An 18,044-nucleotide genomic window follows, 5' to 3' on the forward strand; every position below is an offset into this window, starting at 1 on the left:
TTGAGGAGTGAAGCTTCTTTAATGGTGCAGTTTATCCTGCCTGCTGGTTTAAACTGCTCTGTTCCAATAAAAATAGTCTCAGCCTTCATAAATCATTGACAGGCGGTCACCAATCGCAGGCAACGTTACAAAGTGTCTCATAGCAGCTGAGCGGGTCAACTCAAAACAGAAAAATAGTTGGCTACTTTCTGTCTGAAAATTAAAACTCTTATATTTCTTAGATCCCAAATTGTTTGTGCAATTATTTAATGGCCAAAATACATTTTAATTACAAAAAAGTTTTATTATTGATTATGTAGGCCTAATGCTGTGACATTAGATACATCCCCTATTAATTATGAAAATAAAATCCGTAGTATAAAATGGAAATACTCAAATAACTAGTACCTCAAGATTATACTTAAGCTAACTGCTTGAGTAAATGTACCTTCCACGACTGTCGTCCAGTGTATTAGAGGCTAATACTTGTCAAACAGGCAAATACTCGTCATAAACCTAGTTTCAGATTTGTGAAACTTGTTTTGTCATAATATTAAAAGGGCAATATCAAATTGTTTCTGGAGATCATCATAGCCTATAAATCCATGTCTAAAAACAATGTACTATACCTGAACTAGTCAAAGCTGGACCCTAAAGACTGTTTCAGCCTTTTTATAGTTATGGAAACAGATAAAAAATACATTAAAAACTGCCATCCTTGAACCTGGACTAAAAGGACACTGGGAACCTGCTGAAGATTTGACAGTAATGTGAAAAGGAGAAAATAGATTTAAAACATGAATAAAACAAGGTATGCATGACATAACTTTATTTTGGGGAGCCATTGTTACTGATTATTACATTGGTACTGTACTGTGATACTGTATGTGTTCATGTACATCATTTGATAATTGTTCAGAGCCGACAGAAAACAAGGAATGAATCCACCATTATAACAGTTCAGGTTTAATTTATGTTTACCTGATAATAAGTCAGCTGTACATTCAATCACAGCGGTTAGAAAATCAAAAGTTGAACTCACACCATTGCGCCCTGTATGAGGGATCCTCAATGAAGCCCAGGTTTTTAAATAGCCTGTAGGAGACCTCGTTCTCCTCCTCTATGTTGCAGAACACTGGGTAGCCCTCAGCGAAGAGCCTCTTTGCCAAGGTGCTGACCAGGACTTTGGCGTAGCCTCTCCCTCTGTGTTCTGGCAGAGTGTACAATAAGCCCATAGCACAGTAATCATACACCAGAACCCAGGACACCGGCTGGCCCTGGTCGTCAGTGATGCAGCAGGATGGGAAGTTGCTGATGAGGTTTTTAATGTTCATGTAACCCTGCTTGTTCCCTCCGAACTTCCAGGTTTTATTCACCAAGTCAACGTGGGAAAGGTTAAGAGTGGAAATCCTCGATTCAAGCTCACTGTGTAGAGACAAACACAGAGTGGAGAAACAATACTATTAAAAGTTATGTACACATGTCCTTATGAAGCACATTTTAATGATCTGGCTATACCTGTCAACTGCTGGTGGGAGTAGATGGCTGCTGTCTGGCAAATACAGGAGATGCACCGGGACGTGGCCTCGGTTGTTGACTTCTCTGTCAGCAGACACTTCTTTGAGCATGGGGACATGGGAAATGTCACATCCTGTAGGACAAAAATGATTTACATGTTAATACCATTCTGTTATTTTTCTTTGCAAACCAGTAGTGGAGGAAGTATTCACCTCCTTTACTCTGTAAAAATAGCAAATCCCACACTGCAAAAATACTCTATTACATGTTAAAGTCCTTAATTGAAAATATTAAAGGAACAGTGTAGGATTTGGTGGCATTTGGAGGATTTGCAGATTGCAACCAACTGAGTATCCCTCCGCTCACTCCTCCCTTGCCAAGACTGTGGTAACGTGAGCCGTCGAGTGTAAAACCATGATAACGCCGTTCGCCTCACTCAGAGACCATCCTTACCATGATAACACTACTTTAGGAGCAACGGAAGTCAGACGGCGACAGTTTTGCACTCTGCAGCTCACGTTACCGCAGTTTCATAAACGTGTTGGAGAATTACGGTGGCCTTCAGGTAATGTAAAAACGTGAAAGGCTCTCTCTAGAGCCAGTGTTTGATTTGTCCGTTCTGGGCTACTGCAGAAACATGACGGAGCAACATAGCAGACTTTAGATATGAAGTATAGGTGTAAGAAAATATTGAAAAAATCTAATATTGCAATATTATGTTTTGTGATACTGTATCGATTCTCAAAAACACCGTATTGATTTTTAATTAATAGTTTATGGGTTAATCAATACTTTATTTTATTTTCAAAGAGATGTGCCCTCTCAGTGTATTTGTCCTCTGAAAGTAGTGCTATGATGTTGGATGTTACAGGGACTGTGATAAATGCAAATGCAGATCCCACTGTCCTGATTGCATAAAAAAAGATTTTATACATATGGTGGTGTGTTCTTTCCTAAAATAAGATTTACAAAATCGCAATATATCGCCTTACTTACAGTATCACAAGGGCTAACCCCTGTATCGTGATACATATCATAACGCCAGATTCTTGCCAATACACAGCCCTAATATGAAGGGCTCATTCTAAGCTAATTAAAACACAACGATTCTTCGTTTCAGGTGATTATACACTAATGAAAACACAGTTATCAATATTATATTCCATTTCTGTGAGTATCAAACTTTTATATATTAGGCTGTTATGAAGATTATTATCAATGATGCATTAATGTTTAACAATCATATTACTGTTAGTTGGTCGAGGTGGAGTTCAAGTGGCTGTATTATATAGCTGTATTGTTATAGCCTATTTACACTAGGCTACACCACTGTTAGATGCAGCAGTGTCTGCAGAGATTTAAACTCACCTGCAATATGAAAAAAAGTGCTCCAGTCAATTGCATTCTCCTCTGTCAGTATTTTCCTTAAAATCTCTTCATCCGTGCTGTAGCAAGTCACCTTTTTCATGAAGTCCAGGGCGCGCTTGTTCTGTGAAGTAAAATGTATTAATCATGTGGACAAAAAGCATGATGTTTAGGTTACAACGTGTCTAATTCTCCTATGGGATGTGAACTCACCTTGGGGTCAGGTCTGCAAATGATGACCTTAAAGTCAGGCCATGTATCAACGACGACCTCCAGTGTGGTTGGTTTCTTCCTGTTAATCCCATATAGGATACCGTAAACCTAAAAACAGAAAATGTTTAGACTATATTTAGGCCTATGAGCTGACATATGGAGGAATGCATTTTAAATAGTTGCAGCTTGACTACCTTAAAACTCTTGGGTAAGTGTTTAAGCAGAACTCCTTCAGCAATCTGTAGTTCTTCTGAGTTCAGGACCTTCATGTTTGAGGAGTGAAGCTTCTTTAATGGTGCAGTTTATCCTGCCTGCTGGTTTAAACTGCTCTGTTCCAATAAAAATAGTCTCAGCCTTCATAAATCATTGACAGGCGGTCACCAATCGCAGGCAATGTTACAAAGTGTCTCATAGCAGCTGAGCGGGTCAACTCAAAACAGAAAAATAGTTTGCTACTTTCTGTCTGAAAATTAAAGCTCTTATATTTCTTAGATCCCAAATTGTTTGTGCAATTATTTAATGGCCAAAATACATTTTAATTACAAAAAAGTTGTATTATTGATTATGTAGGCCTAATGCTGTGACAATAGATACATCCCCTATTAATTATAAAAATAAAATCCGTAGTATAAAATGGAAATACTCAAATAACTAGTACCTCAAGACTGTACTTAAGCTAACTGCTTGAGTAAATGTACTTTCCACGACAGTCGTCCAGTGTATTAGAGGCTAATACTTGTCAAACAGGTAAATACTCGTCATAAACCTAGTTTCAGATTTGTGAAACTTTTTTTGTCATAATATTAAAAGGGCAATATCAAATTGTTTCTCGAGACCATCATAGCCTATAAATCCATGTCTAAAAACAATGTACTATACCTAAACTAGTCAAAGCTGGACCCTAAAGACTGTTTTAGCCTTTTTATAGTTATGGAAACAGATAAAAAATACATTAAAAACTGCAGTCCTTGAACCTGGACTAAAAGGACACTGGGAACCTGCTGAAGATTTGACAGTAATGTGAAAAGGAGAAAATAGATTTAAAACATGAGTAAAACAAGGTATGCATGACATAACTTTATTTTGGGGAGCCATTGTTACTGATTATTACATTGGTACTGTACTGTGATACTGTATGTGTTCATGTACATAATTTGATAATTGTTCAGAGCCGACAGAAAACAAGGAATGAATCCACCATTATAACAGTTCAGGTTTAATTTATGTTTACCTGATAATAAGTCAGCTATACATTCAATCACAGTGGTTAGAAAATCAAAAGTTGAATTCCCACCATTGCGCCCTGTATGAGGGATCCTCAATGAAGCCCAGGTTTTTAAATAGCCTGTAGGAGACCTCGTTCTCCTCCTCTATGTTGCAGTACACTGGGTAGCCCTCAGCGAAGAGCCTCTTTGCCAAGGTGCTGGCCAGGACTTTGGCGTAGCCTCTCCCTCTGTGCTCTGGCAGAGTGTGCAAAAAGCCCATACCACAGTAATCACACACCAGAACCCAGGACACCGGCTGACCCTGGTCGTCAGTGATGCAGCAGGATGGGAAGTTGCTGATGAAGTTTTTAATGTTCATGTAACCCTGCTTGTTCCCTCCGAACTTCCAGGTTTTATTCACCAAGTCAACGTGGGAAAGGTTAAGAGTAGAAATCCTCGATTCAAGCTCACTGTGTAGAGAAACACATTATGATGACCTTTCATTTGAGTGGAGAAACAATACTATTAAACGTTTCACTTTTAAGCAAAGTTATGTACACATGTCCTTATGAAGCACATTTTAATGATCTGGCTATAGGGGAGAGTGGGGTAAGATGAGCCAGTGGTGACCCACCCCCTCTATCTTGGCAACTGTGATTATGTTTTGTCATGTGACCATTATTTTAGGAAGTACCCATCATTTATATCTTGCTGTGATGGAGTTAAGCACATGGGAGAAGTAGTAAGTACTTTTTTACACCAAAAACAGTTTTTTCCCAGTCAAAGTAAATTTTCTGCATGTCAGGAATAATGGATGTTAGGTCAAAGCAAATTTATCCAGGTCTAAAAAAATATATTATACACGTTGGTGATTTACTAAGATATAACACCATGTTAATCCCTTCGTTAAAGATTAGCCTGAATTGCTAAGCTAGGCCATTTTTTCCAAAATGGTAGCTATGGGGCAAAGTGAGCCAAAGGCTATGGGGTAAGTTGAGCCACTGGCTCACTAATATTCTACTGTTATTCCGAGCCACTGGCTCAATTTACCCCACCATAAATTAACCAAATTAATTATCTGATGTATAAAATGGTATTACCGTTGAGTGTTACACAACTTGGTTTGATTTTTTATATGTTAACCTTTATAGAAGAGGGAGATAAAGGAAGTTAAAACAGTTGGTTATAGTGGAACAGCAGAGGCAAAGAGGGTCTTCACAGAAGCTGGCTGAACAGTTCCATGGCCTTACTCCAAAGAAATGCTGTGAACTGGCATTGGAATTGGCAGAAAGAAACAACCTTCCTGTCCCCAACAACTGGAAAGAGAAGGGTTTAGCAGGTAGGCCTAGGTCAAACCAAAGACCAAGACGAAAATCACAGCGTACAGCAGTTCTGAGGAGAGTGATGTTCCCATCCCATTTGATGACACTTCTGAGCATGAGTGTTCTAATGATTAGAGAAGTGAATCAGACATCACAGATCTGTTAGTTGGTGACTTTGTCATAGTAAACTTTGTATCCAAAGGCAGGAGCTACCATTACATTGGCTTGGTTGAGAGCCTGGAGGGCAACGAAGTGAGTGCAAGATTTCTCAGAAGAATCCGGGGGAACACTTGACGTGAGAAGCCCACCTTTGCATTCAAGGAAAAGGATGAGGCATCTTTTCCACTGAGTGATGTGCTGAAGGAGCTACCTCAACCTCAAAAGGCTGGAGGAACTGCAAGGAGGGAGCAACAGTTCATATTTCCCTGCAACCTTGACGACTGGAATATAGTCGAATATTGAATGATATTTTGATTTTTCAATGGTCTTGAAACTCACTGGTGGTTTGTTCTCAAAAGTTCATAACTGTGAAACTGTTTGTTAACACACTTATGCTGAGGTTTAAACTTAAAAACTCAGATGTTCAGTTTACCCCACGATGGCTCAACTTACCCACTGACTCGGATCAACTTACCCCTTACCTGGGGCAAGTTGAGCCACAGGAGCACTTTTTTATAGCTTACAGCTTTGTTATAGATGCATGCTGATCATTTCATTTGATAGGAGAGATCCTGAATTTAAGGTTCATGTTTTCATTTTACTTCTGTCTCATTTTTCCTAACCTCGAGGACAGCATAAGTAAAAATTGGCTCATCTTACCCCACTCTCCCCTACCTGTCAACTGCTGGTGGGAGTAGATGGCTGCTGTCTGGCAAATACAGGAGATGCACCGGGATATGGCATCGGTTGTTGACTTCTCTGTCAGCAGACACTTCTTTGAGCATGGGGACATGGGAAATGTCACATCCTGTAGGACAAAAATGATTCACATGTTAATACCATTCTGTTATTTTTCTTTGCAAACCAGTAGTGGAGGAAGTATTCACCTCCTTTACTCTGTAAAAATAGCAAAGCCCACACTGCAAAAATACTCTATTACATGTTAAAGTCCTTAATTGAAAATATTAAAGGAACAGTGTGTAGGATTTGGTGGCATTTGGAGGATTTGCAGATTGCAACCAACTGAGTATCCCTCCGCTCACTCCTCCCTTGCCAAGACTGTGGTAACGTGAGCCATCGAGTGTAAAACCATGATAACGCCGTTCGCCTCACTCAGAGACCATCCTTACCATGATAACACTACTTTAGGAGCAACGGAAGTCAGACGGCGACAGTTTTGCACTCTGCAGCTCACGTTACTGCAGTTTCACAAGCGTCTCTCTAGAGCCAGTGTTTGGTTTGTCCGTTCTGGGCTACTGCAGAAACATGACGGAGCAACATAGCAGACTTTAGATATGAAGTATAGGTGTAAGAAAATATTGAAAAAATCTAATATTGCAATATTATGTTTTGTGATACTGTATCGATTCTCAAAAACACCATATTGATCTTTAATTAATAGTTTATGGGTTAATCAATACTTTATTTTATTTTCAAAGAGATGTGCCCTCTCAGTGTATTTGTCCTCTAAAAGTAGTGCTATGATGTTGGATGTTACAGGGACTGTGATAAATGCAAATGCAGATCTCACTGTCCTGATTGCATGAACAAAGATTTTATACATATGGTGGTGTGTTCTTTCCTAAAATAAGATTTAAAAAATCACAATATATTGCCTTACTTACAGTATCACAAGGGCTAACCCCTGTATCGTGATACATATCATAACGCCAGATTCTTGCCAATACACAGCCCTAATATGAAGGGCTCATTCTAAGCTAACTAAAACACAACGATTCTTCGTTTCAGGTGATTATACACTAATGAAAACACAGTTATCAATATTATATTCCATTTCTGTGAGTATCAAACTTTTATATATTAGGCTGTTATTAAGATTATTATTAGTGATGCATTCATGTTTAACTATCATATTACTGTTAGTTGGTCGAGGTGGCGTTCAAGTGGCTGTATTATATAGCTGTATTGTTATAGCCTATTTACACTAGGCTACACCACTGTTAGATGCAGCAGTGTCTGCAGAGATTTAAACTCACCTGCAATATGAAAAAAAGTGCTCCAGTCAATTGCATTCTCCTCTGTCAGTATTTTCCTTAAAATCTCTTCATCCATGCTGTAGTAAGCCACCTTTTTCATGAACTCCACGGCGCGCTTGTTCTGTGAAGTAAAATGTATTAATCATGTGGACAAAAAGCATGATGTTTAGGTTACAACGTGTCTAATTCTACTATGGGATGTGATCTCACCTTGGGGTCAGGTCTGCAAATGATGACCTTAAAGTCAGGCCATGTATCAACGATGACCTCCTTTGTGGTTGGTTTCTTCCTGTTAATCCCATATAGGATACCGTAAACCTAAAAACAGGAAAAGTTTAGACTATATTTAGGCCTATGAGCTGACATATTGAGGAATGCATTTTAAATAGTTGCAGCTTGTCTACCTTAAAACTCTTGGGTAAGTGTTTAAGCAGAACTCCTTCAGCAATCTGTAGTTCTTCTGAGTTCAGGACCTTCATGTTTGAGGAGTGAAGCTTCTTTAAATGTCACAGAAATACTTTCATTATTCCTGGTAATGAACAGAATCGACATCGAATCAATAACAACTTTCGTTATGTACAGTATTTTATTTCCAGCGCACATTAAAGCTACCTGCAAATCCAACCAATGAGTACTTCCTGTCCAGATTTCAAAGTAAAGGGTGTGATTAAACGCAACAGTAGTTTAATATTTGGACTTAGTACTTCTTATACTACTTGCACAATTAATATGAAGTACTTTTACTCTGTACTTTTTCAGTAATCCAATGTCAAAGTCCCCTCTAGAGAACAAGAATAAGACTTTTTTTTCGAAAAGTACACAGTAAAAGTACTTCATAATAATTGTGCAAGTAGTATAAGAAGTACTATGTTAAAATATACCAGATTCATAATTATGATTCATATTGAGGAATGCATTTTAAACAGCTTGCAGCTTGTCTACCTTAAAACTCTTGGGTAAGTGTTTAAGCAGAACTCCTTCAGCAATCTGTAGTTCTTCTGAGTTCAGGACCTTCATGTTTGAGGAGTGAAGCTTCTTTAATGGTGCAGTTTATCCTGCCTGCTGGTTTAAACTGCTCTGTTCCAATAAAAATAGTCTCAGCCTTCATAAATCATTGACAGGCGGTCACCAATCGCAGGCAATGTTACAAAGTGTCTCATAGCAGCTGAGCGGGTCAACTCAAAACAGAAAAATAGTTGGCTACTTTCTGTCTGAAAATTAAAACTCTTATATTTCTTAGATCCCAAATTGTTTGTGCAATTATTTAATGGCCAAAATACATTTTAATTACAAAAAAGTTTTATTATTGATTATGTAGGCCTAATGCTGTGACAATAGATACATCCCCTATTAATTATAAAAATAAAATCCGTAGTATAAAATGGAAATACTCAAATAACTAGTACCTCAAGATTATACTTAAGCTAACTGCTTGAGTAAATGTACCTTCCACGACTGTCGTCCAGTGTATTAGAGGCTAATACTTGTCAAACAGGCAAATACTCGTCATAAACCTAGTTTCAGATTTGTGAAACTTGTTTTGTCATAATATTAAAAGGGCAATATCAAATTGTTTCTGGAGATCATCATAGCCTATAAATCCATGTCTAAAAACAATGTACTATACCTGAACTAGTCAAAACTGGACCCTAAAGACTGTTTTAGCCTTTTTATAGTTATGGAAACAGATAAAAAATATATTAAAAACTGCCATCCTTGAACCTGGACTAAAAGGACACTGGGAACCTGCTGAAGATTTGACAGTAATGTGAAAAGGAGAAAATAGATTTAAAACATGAGTAAAACAAGGTATGCATGACATAACTTTATTTTGGGGAGCCATTGTTACTGATTATTACATTGGTACTGTACTGTGATACTGTATGTGTTCATGTACATCATTTGATAATTGTTCAGAGCCGACAGAAAACAAGGAATGAATCCACCATTATAACAGTTCAGGTTTAATTTATGTTTACCTGATAATAAGTCAGCTGTACATTCAATCACAGCGGTTAGAAAATCAAAAGTTGAACTCACACCATTGCGCCCTGTATGAGGGATCCTCAATGAAGCCCAGGTTTTTAAATAGCCTGTAGGAGACCTCGTTCTCCTCCTCTATGTTGCAGAACACTGGGTAGCCCTCAGCGAAGAGCCTCTTTGCCAAGGTGCTGACCAGGACTTTGGCGTAGCCTCTCCCTCTGTGTTCTGGCAGAGTGTACAATAAGCCCATAGCACAGTAATCATACACCAGAACCCAGGACACCGGCTGGCCCTGGTCGTCAGTGATGCAGCAGGATGGGAAGTTGCTGATGAGGTTTTTAATGTTCATGTAACCCTGCTTGTTCCCTCCGAACTTCCAGGTTTTATTCACCAAGTCAACGTGGGAAAGGTTAAGAGTGGAAATCCTCGATTCAAGCTCACTGTGTAGAGACAAACACAGAGTGGAGAAACAATACTATTAAAAGTTATGTACACATGTCCTTATGAAGCACATTTTAATGATCTGGCTATACCTGTCAACTGCTGGTGGGAGTAGATGGCTGCTGTCTGGCAAATACAGGAGATGCACCGGGACGTGGCCTCGGTTGTTGACTTCTCTGTCAGCAGACACTTCTTTGAGCATGGGGACATGGGAAATGTCACATCCTGTAGGACAAAAATGATTTACATGTTAATACCATTCTGTTATTTTTCTTTGCAAACCAGTAGTGGAGGAAGTATTCACCTCCTTTACTCTGTAAAAATAGCAAAGCCCACACTGCAAAAATACTCTATTACATGTTAAAGTCCTTAATTGAAAATATTAAAGGAACAGTGTAGGATTTGGTGGCATTTGGAGGATTTGCAGATTGCAACCAACTGAGTATCCCTCCGCTCACTCCTCCCTTGCCAAGACTGTGGTAACGTGAGCCGTCGAGTGTAAAACCATGATAACGCCGTTCGCCTCACTCAGAGACCATCCTTACCATGATAACACTACTTTAGGAGCAACGGAAGTCAGACGGCGACAGTTTTGCACTCTGCAGCTCACGTTACCGCAGTTTCATAAACGTGTTGGAGAATTACGGTGGCCTTCAGGTAATGTAAAAACGTGAAAGGCTCTCTCTAGAGCCAGTGTTTGATTTGTCCGTTCTGGGCTACTGCAGAAACATGACGGAGCAACATAGCAGACTTTAGATATGAAGTATAGGTGTAAGAAAATATTGAAAAAATCTAATATTGCAATATTATGTTTTGTGATACTGTATCGATTCTCAAAAACACCGTATTGATTTTTAATTAATAGTTTATGGGTTAATCAATACTTTATTTTATTTTCAAAGAGATGTGCCCTCTCAGTGTATTTGTCCTCTGAAAGTAGTGCTATGATGTTGGATGTTACAGGGACTGTGATAAATGCAAATGCAGATCCCACTGTCCTGATTGCATAAAAAAAGATTTTATACATATGGTGGTGTGTTCTTTCCTAAAATAAGATTTACAAAATCGCAATATATCGCCTTACTTACAGTATCACAAGGGCTAACCCCTGTATCGTGATACATATCATAACACCAGATTCTTGCCAATACACAGCCCTAATATGAAGGGCTCATTCTAAGCTAATTAAAACACAACGATTCTTCGTTTCAGGTGATTATACACTAATGAAAACACAGTTATCAATATTATATTCCATTTCTGTGAGTATCAAACTTTTATATATTAGGCTGTTATTAAGATTATTATTAGTGATGCATTCATGTTTAACTATCATATTACTGTTAGTTGGTCGAGGTGGCGTTCAAGTGGCTGTATTATATAGCTGTATTGTTATAGCCTATTTACACTAGGCTACACCACTGTTAGATGCAGCAGTGTCTGCAGAGATTTAAACTCACCTGCAATATGAAAAAAAGTGCTCCAGTCAATTGCATTCTCCTCTGTCAGTATTTTCCTTAAAATCTCTTCATCCATGCTGTAGTAAGCCACCTTTTTCATGAACTCCACGGCGCGCTTGTTCTGTGAAGTAAAATGTAGCAATCATGTGGACAAAAAGCATGATGTTTAGGTTACAACGTGTCTAATTCTACTATGGGATGTGAACTCACCTGGGGGTCAGGTCTGCAAATGATGACCTTAAAGTCAGGCCATGTATCAACGACGACCTCCAATGTGGTTGGTTTCTTCCTGTTAATCCCATATAGGATACCGTAAACCTAAAAACAGAAAATGTTTAGACTATATTTAGGCCTATGAGCTGACATATTGAGGAATGTATTTTAAATAGCTTTCAGCTTGTCTACCTTAAAACTCTTGGGTAAGTGTTTAAGCAGAACTCCTTCAGCAATCTGTAGTTCTTCTGAGTTCAGGACCTTCATGTTTGAGGAGTGAAGCTTCTTTAATGGTGCAGTTTATCCTGCCTGCTGGTTTAAACTGCTCTGTTCCAATAAAAATAGTCTCAGCCTTCATAAATCATTGACAGGCGGTCACCAATCGCAGGCAATGTTACAAAGTGTCTCATAGCAGCTGAGCGGGTCAACTCAAAACAGAAAAATAGTTTGCTACTTTCTGTCTGAAAATTAAAGCTCTTATATTTCTTAGATCCCAAATTGTTTGTGCAATTATTTAATGGCCAAAATACATTTTAATTACAAAAAAGTTGTATTATTGATTATGTAGGCCTAATGCTGTGACAGTAGATACATCCCCTATTAATTATAAAAATAAAATCCGTAGTATAAAATGGAAATACTCAAATAACTAGTACCTCAAGACTGTACTTAAGCTAACTGCTTGAGTAAATGTACTTTCCACGACAGTCGTCCAGTGTATTAGAGGCTAATACTTGTCAAACAGGTAAATACTCGTCATAAACCTAGTTTCAGATTTGTGAAACTTTTTTTGTCATAATATTAAAAGGGCAATATCAAATTGTTTCTCGAGACCATCATAGCCTATAAATCCATGTCTAAAAACAATGTACTATACCTAAACTAGTCAAAGCTGGACCCTAAAGACTGTTTTAGCCTTTTTATAGTTATGGAAACAGATAAAAAATACATTAAAAACTGCAGTCCTTGAACCTGGACTAAAAGGACACTGGGAACCTGCTGAAGATTTGACAGTAATGTGAAAAGGAGAAAATAGATTTAAAACATGAGTAAAACAAGGTATGCATGACATATCTTTATTTTGGGGAGCCATTGTTACTGATTATTACATTGGTACTGTACTGTGATACTGTATGTGTTCATGTACATAATTTGATAATTGTTCAGAGCCGACAGAAAACAAGGAATGAATCCACCATTATAACAGTTCAGGTTTAATTTATGTTTACCTGATAATAAGTCAGCTATACATTCAATCACAGTGGTTAGAAAATCAAAAGTTGAATTCCCACCATTGCGCCCTGTATGAGGGATCCTCAATGAAGCCCAGGTTTTTAAATAGCCTGTAGGAGACCTCGTTCTCCTCCTCTATGTTGCAGAACACTGGGTAGCCCTCAGCGAAGAGCCTCTTTGCCAAGGTGCTGGCCAGGACTTTGGCGTAGCCTCTCCCTCTGTGCTCTGGCAGAGTGTACAATAAGCCCATAGCAAAGGAATCATACATCAGAACCCAGGACACCGGCTGACCCTGGTCGTCAGTGATGCAGCAGGATGGGAAGTTGCTGATGAAGTTTTTAATGTTCATGTAACTTTGCTTGTTCCCTCCGAACTTCCAGGTTTTATTCACCAAGTCAACGTGGGAAAGGTTAAGAGTAGAAATCCTCGATTCAAGCTCACTGTGTAGAGAAACACATTATGATGACCTTTCATTTGAGTGGAGAAACAATACTATTAAACGTTTCACTTTTAAGCAAAGTTATGTACACATGTCCTTATGAAGCACATTTTAATGATCTGGCTATAGGGGAGAGTGGGGTAAGATGAGCCAGTGGTGACCCACCCCCTCTATCTTGGCAACTGTGATTATGTTTTGTCATGTGACCATTATTTTAGGAAGTACCCATCATTTATATCTTGCTGTGATGGAGTTAAGCACATGGGAGAAGTAGTAAGTACTTTTTTACACCAAAAACAGTTTTTTCCCAGTCAAAGTAAATTTTCTGCATGTCAGGAATAATGGATGTTAGGTCAAAGCAAATTTATCCAGGTCTAAAAAAATATATTATACACGTTGGTGATTTACTAAGATATAACACCATGTTAATCCCTTCGTTAAAGATTAGCCTGAATTGCTAAGCTAGGCCATTTTTTCCAAAATGGTAGCTATGGGGCAAAGTGAGCCAAAGGCTATGGGGTAAGTTGAGCCACTGGCTCACTAATATTCTACTGTTATTCCGAGCCACTGGCTCAATTTACCCCACCATAAATTAACCAAATTAATTATCTGATGTATAAAATGGTATTACCGTTGAGTGTTACACAACTTGGTTTGATTTTTTATATGTTAACCTTTATAGAAGAGGGAGATAAAGGAAGTTAAAACAGTTGGTTATAGTGGAACAGCAGAGGCAAAGAGGGTCTTCACAGAAGCTGGCTGAACAGTTCCATGGCCTTACTCCAAAGAAATGCTGTGAACTGGCATTGGAATTGGCAGAAAGAAACAACCTTCCTGTCCCCAACAACTGGAAAGAGAAGGGTTTAGCAGGTAGGCCTAGGTCAAACCAAAGACCAAGACGAAAATCACAGCGTACAGCAGTTCTGAGGAGAGTGATGTTCCCATCCCATTTGATGACACTTCTGAGCATGAGTGTTCTAATGATTAGAGAAGTGAATCAGACATCACAGATCTGTTAGTTGGTGACTTTGTCATAGTAAACTTTGTATCCAAAGGCAGGAGCTACCATTACATTGGCTTGGTTGAGAGCCTGGAGGGCAACGAAGTGAGTGCAAGATTTCTCAGAAGAATCCGGGGGAACACTTGACGTGAGAAGCCCACCTTTGCATTCAAGGAAAAGGATGAGGCATCTTTTCCACTGAGTGATGTGCTGAAGGAGCTACCTCAACCTCAAAAGGCTGGAGGAACTGCAAGGAGGGAGCAACAGTTCATATTTCCCTGCAACCTTGACGACTGGAATATAGTCGAATATTGAATGATATTTTGATTTTTCAATGGTCTTGAAACTCACTGGTGGTTTGTTCTCAAAAGTTCATAACTGTGAAACTGTTTGTTAACACACTTATGCTGAGGTTTAAACTTAAAAACTCAGATGTTCAGTTTACCCCACGATGGCTCAACTTACCCACTGACTCGGATCAACTTACCCCTTACCTGGGGCAAGTTGAGCCACAGGAGCACTTTTTTATAGCTTACAGCTTTGTTATAGATGCATGCTGATCATTTCATTTGATAGGAGAGATCCTGAATTTAAGGTTCATGTTTTCATTTTACTTCTGTCTCATTTTTCCTAACCTCGAGGACAGCATAAGTAAAAATTGGCTCATCTTACCCCACTCTCCCCTACCTGTCAACTGCTGGTGGGAGTAGATGGCTGCTGTCTGGCAAATACAGGAGATGCACCGGGATATGGCATCGGTTGTTGACTTCTCTGTCAGCAGACACTTCTTTGAGCATGGGGACATGGGAAATGTCACATCCTGTAGGACAAAAATGATTCACATGTTAATACCATTCTGTTATTTTTCTTTGCAAACCAGTAGTGGAGGAAGTATTCACCTCCTTTACTCTGTAAAAATAGCAAAGCCCACACTGCAAAAATACTCTATTACATGTTAAAGTCCTTAATTGAAAATATTAAAGGAACAGTGTGTAGGATTTGGTGGCATTTGGAGGATTTGCAGATTGCAACCAACTGAGTATCCCTCCGCTCACTCCTCCCTTGCCAAGACTGCGGTAACGTGAGCCATCGAGTGTAAAACCATGATAACGCCGTTCGCCTCACTCAGAGACCATCCTTACCATGATAACACTACTTTAGGAGCAACGGAAGTCAGACGGCGACAGTTTTGCACTCTGCAGCTCACGTTACTGCAGTTTCACAAGCGTCTCTCTAGAGCCAGTGTTTGGTTTGTCCGTTCTGGGCTACTGCAGAAACATGACGGAGCAACATAGCAGACTTTAGATATGAAGTATAGGTGTAAGAAAATATTGAAAAAATCTAATATTGCAATATTATGTTTTGTGATACTGTATCGATTCTCAAAAACACCATATTGATCTTTAATTAATAGTTTATGGGTTAATCAATACTTTATTTTATTTTCAAAGAGATGTGCCCTCTCAGTGTATTTGTCCTCTAAAAGTAGTGCTATGATGTTGGATGTTACAGGGACTGTGATAAATGCAAATGCAGATCTCACTGTCCTGATTGCATGAACAAAGATTTTATACATATGGTGGTGTGTTCTTTCCTAAAATAAGATTTAAAAAATCACAATATATTGCCTTACTTACAGTATCACAAGGGCTAACCCCTGTATCGTGATACATATCATAACGCCAGATTCTTGCCAATACACAGCCCTAATATGAAGGGCTCATTCTAAGCTAACTAAAACACAACGATTCTTCGTTTCAGGTGATTATACACTAATGAAAACACAGTTATCAATATTATATTCCATTTCTGTGAGTATCAAACTTTTATATATTAGGCTGTTATTAAGATTATTATTAGTGATGCATTCATGTTTAACTATCATATTACTGTTAGTTGGTCGAGGTGGCGTTCAAGTGGCTGTATTATATAGCTGTATTGTTATAGCCTATTTACACTAGGCTACACCACTGTTAGATGCAGCAGTGTCTGCAGAGATTTAAACTCACCTGCAATATGAAAAAAAGTGCTCCAGTCAATTGCATTCTCCTCTGTCAGTATTTTCCTTAAAATCTCTTCATCCATGCTGTAGTAAGCCACCTTTTTCATGAACTCCACGGCGCGCTTGTTCTGTGAAGTAAAATGTATTAATCATGTGGACAAAAAGCATGATGTTTAGGTTACAACGTGTCTAATTCTACTATGGGATGTGATCTCACCTTGGGGTCAGGTCTGCAAATGATGACCTTAAAGTCAGGCCATGTATCAACGATGACCTCCTTTGTGGTTGGTTTCTTCCTGTTAATCCCATATAGGATACCGTAAACCTAAAAACAGGAAAAGTTTAGACTATATTTAGGCCTATGAGCTGACATATTGAGGAATGCATTTTAAATAGTTGCAGCTTGTCTACCTTAAAACTCTTGGGTAAGTGTTTAAGCAGAACTCCTTCAGCAATCTGTAGTTCTTCTGAGTTCAGGACCTTCATGTTTGAGGAGTGAAGCTTCTTTAAATGTCACAGAAATACTTTCATTATTCCTGGTAATGAACAGAATCGACATCGAATCAATAACAACTTTCGTTATGTACAGTATTTTATTTCCAGCGCACATTAAAGCTACCTGCAAATCCAACCAATGAGTACTTCCTGTCCAGATTTCAAAGTAAAGGGTGTGATTAAAGGCAACAGTAGTTTAATATTTGGACTTAGTACTTCTTATACTACTTGCACAATTAATATGAAGTACTTTTACTCTGTACTTTTTCAGTAATCCAATGTCAAAGTCCCCTCTAGAGAACAAGAATAAGACTTTTTTTTCGAAAAGTACACAGTAAAAGTACTTCATAATAATTGTGCAAGTAGTATAAGAAGTACTATGTTAAAATATACCAGATTCATAATTATGATTCATATTGAGGAATGCATTTTAAACAGCTTGCAGCTTGTCTACCTTAAAACTCTTGGGTAAGTGTTGAAGCAGAACTCCTTCAGCAATCTGTAGTTCTTCTGAGTTCAGGACCTTCATGTTTGAGGAGTGAAGCTTCTTTAATGGTGCAGTTTATCCTGCCTGCTGGTTTAAACTGCTCTGTTCCAATAAAAATAGTCTCAGCCTTCATAAATCATTGACAGGCGGTCACCAATCGCAGGCAACGTTACAAAGTGTCTCATAGCAGCTGAGCGGGTCAACTCAAAACAGAAAAATAGTTTGCTACTTTCTGTCTGAAAATTAAAACTCTTATATTTCTTAGATCCCAAATTGTTTGTGCAATTATTTAATGGCCAAAATACATTTTAATTACAAAAAAGTTTTATTATTGATTATGTAGGCCTAATGCTGTGACATTAGATACATCCCCTATTAATTATGAAAATAAAATCCGTAGTATAAAATGGAAATACTCAAATAACTAGTACCTCAAGATTATACTTAAGCTAACTGCTTGAGTAAATGTACCTTCCACGACTGTCGTCCAGTGTATTAGAGGCTAATACTTGTCAAACAGGCAAATACTCGTC

At 38.5% G+C, this 18,044-nt stretch overlaps 4 protein-coding genes across 4 annotated transcripts; all 4 read right to left on the reverse strand.

Moving 5' to 3' along the window:
• Positions 1-819: 819 nt before the first annotated feature.
• Positions 820-3,391, reverse strand: LOC141774139 (glycine N-acyltransferase-like protein 3). The gene is made up of 5 exons (XM_074646525.1): positions 3,270-3,391; positions 3,076-3,183; positions 2,866-2,986; positions 1,498-1,630; positions 820-1,404 (listed from the first exon to the last, which is right to left on the reverse strand). The coding sequence occupies exons 1-5, from the start codon at positions 3,342-3,344 to the stop codon at positions 1,005-1,007; spliced, it is 837 nt and encodes a 278-aa protein (XP_074502626.1). The 5' UTR covers positions 3,345-3,391; the 3' UTR covers positions 820-1,004.
• Positions 3,392-4,350: 959 nt separating this feature from the next.
• On the reverse strand, positions 4,351-8,237 carry LOC141773586 (glycine N-acyltransferase-like protein 3). The gene is made up of 5 exons (XM_074645430.1): positions 8,163-8,237; positions 7,969-8,076; positions 7,759-7,879; positions 6,437-6,569; positions 4,351-4,750 (listed from the first exon to the last, which is right to left on the reverse strand). The coding sequence occupies exons 1-5, from the start codon at positions 8,235-8,237 to the stop codon at positions 4,351-4,353; spliced, it is 837 nt and encodes a 278-aa protein (XP_074501531.1).
• Positions 8,238-9,602: 1,365 nt separating this feature from the next.
• Positions 9,603-10,451, reverse strand: LOC141773503 (glycine N-acyltransferase-like protein 3). Its single transcript, XM_074645365.1, has 2 exons — positions 10,275-10,451; positions 9,603-10,181 (listed from the first exon to the last, which is right to left on the reverse strand). The coding sequence occupies exons 1-2, from the start codon at positions 10,382-10,384 to the stop codon at positions 9,782-9,784; spliced, it is 510 nt and encodes a 169-aa protein (XP_074501466.1). The 5' UTR covers positions 10,385-10,451; the 3' UTR covers positions 9,603-9,781.
• Positions 10,452-13,128: 2,677 nt separating this feature from the next.
• LOC141773587 (glycine N-acyltransferase-like protein 3) lies at positions 13,129-17,015 on the reverse strand. Its single transcript, XM_074645431.1, has 5 exons — positions 16,941-17,015; positions 16,747-16,854; positions 16,537-16,657; positions 15,215-15,347; positions 13,129-13,528 (listed from the first exon to the last, which is right to left on the reverse strand). The coding sequence occupies exons 1-5, from the start codon at positions 17,013-17,015 to the stop codon at positions 13,129-13,131; spliced, it is 837 nt and encodes a 278-aa protein (XP_074501532.1).
• Positions 17,016-18,044: the final 1,029 nt, after the last annotated feature.

Source organism: Sebastes fasciatus, chromosome 9 (assembly GCF_043250625.1).
Source record: "Sebastes fasciatus isolate fSebFas1 chromosome 9, fSebFas1.pri, whole genome shotgun sequence".
In the NCBI taxonomy this organism is placed as follows: Eukaryota; Metazoa; Chordata; class Actinopteri; order Perciformes; family Sebastidae; genus Sebastes; species Sebastes fasciatus.